At 43.2% G+C, this 6,272-nt stretch overlaps 1 protein-coding gene across 1 annotated transcript in view; it reads left to right on the top strand.

Moving 5' to 3' along the window:
- The first annotated feature begins 2,911 nt into the window (after positions 1 to 2,911).
- usp44 (ubiquitin specific peptidase 44) overlaps positions 2,912 to 6,272 on the top strand; it is a 7,771-nt gene continuing 4,410 nt past the window's right edge. Inside the window, exons 1-2 of the mRNA XM_014031319.1 lie at positions 2,912 to 2,987; positions 4,475 to 6,212. Coding sequence (XP_013886773.1) covers positions 4,650 to 6,212 — 1,563 coding nt within the window. The 5' untranslated portion in view covers positions 2,912 to 2,987; positions 4,475 to 4,649. The remainder of the gene's footprint in view (positions 2,988 to 4,474; positions 6,213 to 6,272) is intronic.

Genomic DNA, 6,272 nt, shown 5'->3' with positions numbered 1-6,272 from the left:
GGAGAATTCAAACTTCAAGACAGCAGCAACTTATTACAACTCATTAGTGAGTAAAACTCTCTTACTGTTACTTTTAAAGGTATTTCTGYGTTATTTATTTCAGATTTAGTCGCACATGTTTTCAGGGTTTATAAGAGGACGTCCTAAAAGTTTTGAAGCTTTTAAAAACATATGTTTACAGCAGAAGACAATAGTCACAGAATGTGATTCTTTCATCATCTGTGATAAACTCATTTTAAATTTTTGTGACTTTTTTTGTAAATTTTTGTGTCTTTGAATATTTTTTTATTATACWGACTTTGTCTTTGCTAACATGACAATTGGCTTTTATTGACTTTTTATCGCCTATCACTGAAGGCAAAAGGGCAGTAATGTTTTTGTCTGTGTCTGTCTGTATACATGGGTTAATTTCTTTAGTGTTAGCAAAATATCTTAGTTTTAATGAAACCTTCAAGAAGTAATCACTGGCTGTTTCTATGCAACAGATGAGGTTTTGAACTCTTTCAATACAGCTAAATGACACAAATTGCTTTAAATTAATCAATTTTACAAATGTTAAGCTAAAATTAGGTTTGGTGGTAGCTGAGAGTCATTCTAAACACATAGTTTGAGCGTGACATCTTTGCTTAAACTTTAGCATTAACTGTGAGCAAAATATCTTATGAACCACAGGATGATTCTAATGAAACTCACACAAAAGTGGACATGCGTTTAAACCAACTCAACTTAGGCCAACATAAAAATGGCTACAAGTTAGTCAAACTCGCAGGAGCTGAAGTTTGGTGTAGCTGAAAGCCACATGAGTGATAACATTGTTTATGAGGTTTGACCCAAATAACTCTGTCCCTTCTGGTAATAAGATGATAGTTAAAGGCGATATGTATTTGGCCTTAATTTAATCAAATATTTGAGAATAAAACATCCGATCAGACTGCATCTCTCTACCTCAGTCTCTAACAACTCCTGGGAAGAAAAAAAATCTGCTTGTTCCTGAAGACGTTCAGCCATCCTCCCCAGCTGGACCCTCGCTTTATCTTTTWAACTGCACGAGTGGCGTACGGTGCATTTTATCAGCCCGCGTCCTGAAAACAAGGGCTCCTGAGAACGTGGTGCTGCTGAAACATCCAGTAAATAATCTGCGAGGCCACAGCAGCGAACAGCGAGGAAGGACTGGGGGGATTTATTCACCTGATTTCACGTTAAAACTAAAATGCAGATGAAATCGTTGGAGGAGCTCAGAAGTGAAATAGCAGTGAAAGGAGTGTTTATGAGCAGAGGGGATGAAAAGCGAGCGGGGGCGAAGGGGAGGGAGGGTCTGCGTGTGCGGACATGAAGGCCCGGGGGACATTAAGGGAGAAAAACATTAGAGGTGATTCACAGTCACTGCATGGCACATCAACACATACCTCTTTCTCTAAGTCACTCAAAAACCACACCAAACCTCCCGTTCCGTGACACACATACACACACACACACACACACACACATCCTGGCAAAACACACACTTCCCCTGTTCAGAGAGGGTTTAACAGGCTTGTATGGATCAGTCCTCCACTAATCAGAACATGAGAGGGATTCCTAGCATGCAATCAAGGAGCGTGTTATAATTACCAGTTTTTCTTCAAGCTGTTTCATAAATCAAACTCTATTCCTGGTTTTAATCTCTTAGCTGATGAAAAATCTGTTAGATATCACTTTAATATTACCAGAATCAGTCTGCACAGTTCATTCTGGGATCATTTGTTTCCTGTTGTTGCTGTTAAGACTTAAATCCACGCAGCATTTTTTCTGTCGTTGCACTGATAGGATCTATGATGACTACCACCATGCAGCTCCCGTTAACCTGCATGAAGCCTGACACTAACATCCTACAGTAGCGCAGAGTGGCTCAAGGTGCATGAACAGAAACGTCAGGAAACAGATATTAAACACACACTTGATCCCTGAAAGTGGCTCAGAGGAGGTTTAATGCAGGAGGATTTATTACCTTAGATAAACAGTTGAACAGATGAAGGCAGAAAGGAGAAACTAAGGTATTTTGTTACCAAATGTCTGGTTTCTAAAACTATATCAAACTGTTACATGATTTCTGAGTGACCAGTCCTTGCGTTTGAAAGTTTGTTGTGGGATTTTTTTTTTCCAACCTGAAACAGATTTGTGAATCATTCAGGAATAAAAATGACTGTAAACTAAATAAAAAATAAGTGTTGTGTCTAAACCTGTATAACAGTCTGTAACAATAAAAACAGTTTCTCTGCGTTTCTTCAGTAGAAACTATGTGATTGTAAAAGAAGACAGTTTGACAGTTTTTACAGTCTGAATTTTCAGACACTGCTCATCTGGTGAGTCTTATTATTTACTGCTAACAGGACTGAACAAAACAGTCAATGTAGAAATAAAACCGTAAAATATTCTGAAAGCTTGGAAAACTATTGCTCAAGACTTAAAAATCACAAGCACAACTAAGGAGCAAAATGTGTTTAAAAAAAGTTTTAATGACGAGAATATTCTCAATCGTGGATGATGCGACACTGCCCTCTAGTGGTTTAAAAATRTTCTGCTTTTATTTTTCTCAAGTGTGGTGCAGTGATTTTATTTAATGAGACAAACAGAAGTAATAGACATACTATTACATAGTATTTGCATTTTCTGCATCTTATTAAAACTATATTGTTTATTAATACTTATYAATACTATTTTGATGGAATGCATATCAACAATTCAATGTAAWCTAAAAAAAGAAGCAATAAATTAACACAAACAAAACTTTAAGAAAAGTTAGAATTGCAATATATATGTGTATATGTTTGCTGTAAATTATCAGAATTGTAATGAAAATTTTTTTTTTACAATCTTCAGAGTCATGTAAAAAAAAAAAAAAAACAATAACAACGACGTTACGTAGCCGAGGACGCGCTCGAGCGAAACACCACGCGACAGGGACTGACAAGATGGCGATCATTTCAGATTCTGTGGTGTAGCTGAAGGTGAGSCACGCTGAGTTGCTTTTGTAAAACCCTATTTATAATTTGCTTATAACACCACGTTTACCACAAGTCTGTGCCCAACCTGAGGGATAGCGGTAAAGCTGCCCACGACGAAGGGACCCGATGTGTGGCTAACACGTGAACTTGTTGGGATTTGAGTTGCTAGCATACTRGGCTAACATTAGCCGCTAAAGCTCACTAATCTGTTGAATAAACAAAACTAAAAGGACAGACACCGTATGAAAAGAACCTGTTTGTGTGAGCTCTTTAAATTCAGAACAGTTCGCGCAATTATGTTTAAATTGTATGAAGTGAGTGGAAGTGTATTTTAATGATTTTTAGCTCCTGAAATATATTTTTAAGCTTTCGCGTTAGCGGTAGCAGCAGCTAGCTAATGTTAGCTGTTGGGTTATAAATAACGTTTTAAATTGTTTTCGAAACAAACCAAGAGTGTATCGTCCATATGTTGTGTGGAGATAGTTGTGGGTTCGCTTACCTACTGGTTGTGCRTTGTGGCAGATTTACTTAAGAGTTTCTTTAAAGCTGAGTAAAAAGCTTTAGAATAAATCCGGGCAAAGCGCGCTGACTTTCTGCTCGATCTGGACCCACATCAGAAACTTTGGATCACCTATGAGCTGTACACTCATTTTTAAATTAAGCACCTGTGCTCCATCAGTAAAAGCTCTGATAACTAGCACTGGTGGGAAAATCCTAGGGTTTTAGAGGCACAATCTTTGTGTTTCATGTTGTACTTAATATTTATCAGTTAATATCACGGCTCATCGTTATTTCATGACTTTGCAATTAAAATATTTAGATTACTTCCTCAGAAACTGTCTTCAATTCGTGACAGAAGAAGTTTATTATTAGTGCTGTGGCATTAAAATCTAATAAAAAAAAACTAAAGCACCACACGCACTCTAATTAAAATTAATCAAAAATAACAGTTCTGACTTCAGTATTTTAATACTTTGTAGTAATWGTAAATATAAGTGATTGTTTAAGTTAGAAAAACTTCACATATTTTTTTAGTTTCTTGTGATGGAAATTTGTCCGCACAGGGAACGGAAGATGTGGCGTAGAAAATAAAATGATCGTTAACTCTTAACCAGGCAGGATATTCTGAATATTTTACCAGATGGCTGGTTGGAAAAAGTCTAAATAAAGACTCGAGCKAATGTTGTGAATAGTTGCGTTCTCACATGTCAGTGTCTTTGGAACATCTGTAAAACTCTTCATGATTACAGTGCTCCTTAGAAAATCGTAAATCAAGCTCAAGAACTTGTCGATTACTGATTAACTTAAAGCAGCGCCTTATYAAAGTGAGAGTTGCTAAAAGAGGCACACAGTCATGCTCTTGTAAAGTCGCTGTTACGTATTAATAATTTTATTTAGAAGAAAGAAGTTCAATTTTCCTGGTTCACTTTGGTGTTTGTTTACCAATCCCTGCATTTCTTTTAACACAATCTTTTCTCCTTTCCTTTAAGACAACACAGCCATGCCCTGGGAGGGTCCCATTTCTCGGCTCACCATGGTTACCACGGTGATATGAAGCCAGTGTGAAACATCGGCGCATACGCTCAGCCTCTCGCTCTCGCACGCAGTCAGCTGTCGACTGACGCGGCCCGCCCAGCTCGGCCGGCAGGCAGGCAGCCTCGTGTGATGGACAGGTGTAAGCACGTGGGGCGGCTGCGGCTGGCCTCTGACCACTCCATCCTCAACCCCCAGAAATGGCACTGTGTCGACTGCAACACCACCGAGTCTGTTTGGGCCTGTCTGAGCTGTGCGCACGTGGCGTGCGGCCGCTACATTGAGGAGCATGCTCTGCAGCACTTCCAGCAGCAGCGCCACCCGTTGGCCATGGAGGTCAATGAGCTCTATGTTTTTTGTTACTTGTGCGACGACTACGTCCTCAATGACAACGCCACGGGAGACCTCAAGCTGCTGCGCAGTACGCTCAGTGCAATCCAAAGCCAGCGCTACGAGGTCACCACCCGCAGCGGGCGCACCCTCCGCTCTGCGAGCGCCGCGCCGGATGCCCTCACGCTGTGCGGTGCCAGCGAGCTGCAGCTGAGGGACGAGGACCGGATGTTTACTGCCCTTTGGCACCGTCGCAGGGCACTTATAGGACGCATCTTCCGCCTTTGGTTCGGCCTGACTGAATGTGGGAAGAGGAGGGAGGAAGAAGAGAGAAAGCGGGAGGAGGAAGAGGAACACAAAAGGGAGGCCAGGGAGAGAAGGCGTGCTCTGAAGAGGCAGCTACAGGAGGAGCTGGAGAACGCTCCCCTCAGAAAGAGTCGCCGCTTGCGTCGAAAGAGCCAGAGGTCTGCCATTACAGCCGTCGCGACCCCACCCTCTCAAAAGACTCTCAAAAAAACAAAACCTCGTGTGCCCTCATCTCAAACCCGCAAGCCACGGACCAAAAGCTCCGCCAGCATTACTCCCAAGAAGGTCAGGCCAACAAAAAAGGCCCGACCTGCTCCCAAACCCCAGAGACGATCCTCTAACACCAAATCAAAACCCAGAACACCCTCAAGAAGCTCCCGCACTGCCAAAACCCCCGCCCGCCGCAAAACCAGCAACAAACAGAGTGGCTCACCGTTCAAACGGCGTCCTACAGTCACTCCCGGAGTGACCGGCTTAAGGAATTTAGGAAACACCTGCTATATGAACTCCATCCTGCAGGTGCTGAGTCACTTGCATGTTTTTAGGGAGTGTTTTCTGCGTCTGGACCTGGCCCAGGCGCTGGAGCTCCTAGCCTCTGCTGTCCACGGCCAACTGGCAGGAAAGGCCTYGCCGCAGACCCCGCTCCTGTCCCAAAGAAAAGGCCTCCAAACCAGCTCAGGCTCYGGTTCAGGTCTGAGTGGCGGGGCCTCGCGGTCCCGCAGCATGGAGCTGATCCAACCCAAAGAGCCCAGCTCGAAGCACATCTCCCTCTGCCACGAGCTTCACACCCTGTTCCAGGTCATGTGGTCYGGCAAGTGGGCGCTGGTCTCGCCGTTTGCCATGCTCCACTCTGTGTGGCAGTTGATCCCTGCCTTCAGGGGCTACGCGCAGCAGGACGCCCAGGAGTTCCTGTGCGAGCTGCTGGATAAGGTGCAGCACGAGCTGGAGAGCACGGGCAAGAACACGACCTCCACCGGAGTCCAGCAGACGCACAGACGACTCATCAAGCAGGTTCTCAGCGTGGTCAACACCATCTTTCATGGTCAGCTTCTCAGCCAGGTATGAGACACACACACACACACACACACACACACACACACACACACACACACACACACA

This window comes from Austrofundulus limnaeus, unplaced genomic scaffold (genome assembly GCF_001266775.1).
Source record: "Austrofundulus limnaeus strain Quisiro unplaced genomic scaffold, Austrofundulus_limnaeus-1.0 Scaffold1222, whole genome shotgun sequence".
Classification (NCBI taxonomy): Eukaryota; Metazoa; Chordata; class Actinopteri; order Cyprinodontiformes; family Rivulidae; genus Austrofundulus; species Austrofundulus limnaeus.
This window is presented reverse-complemented; position numbering and strand designations above follow the sequence as displayed.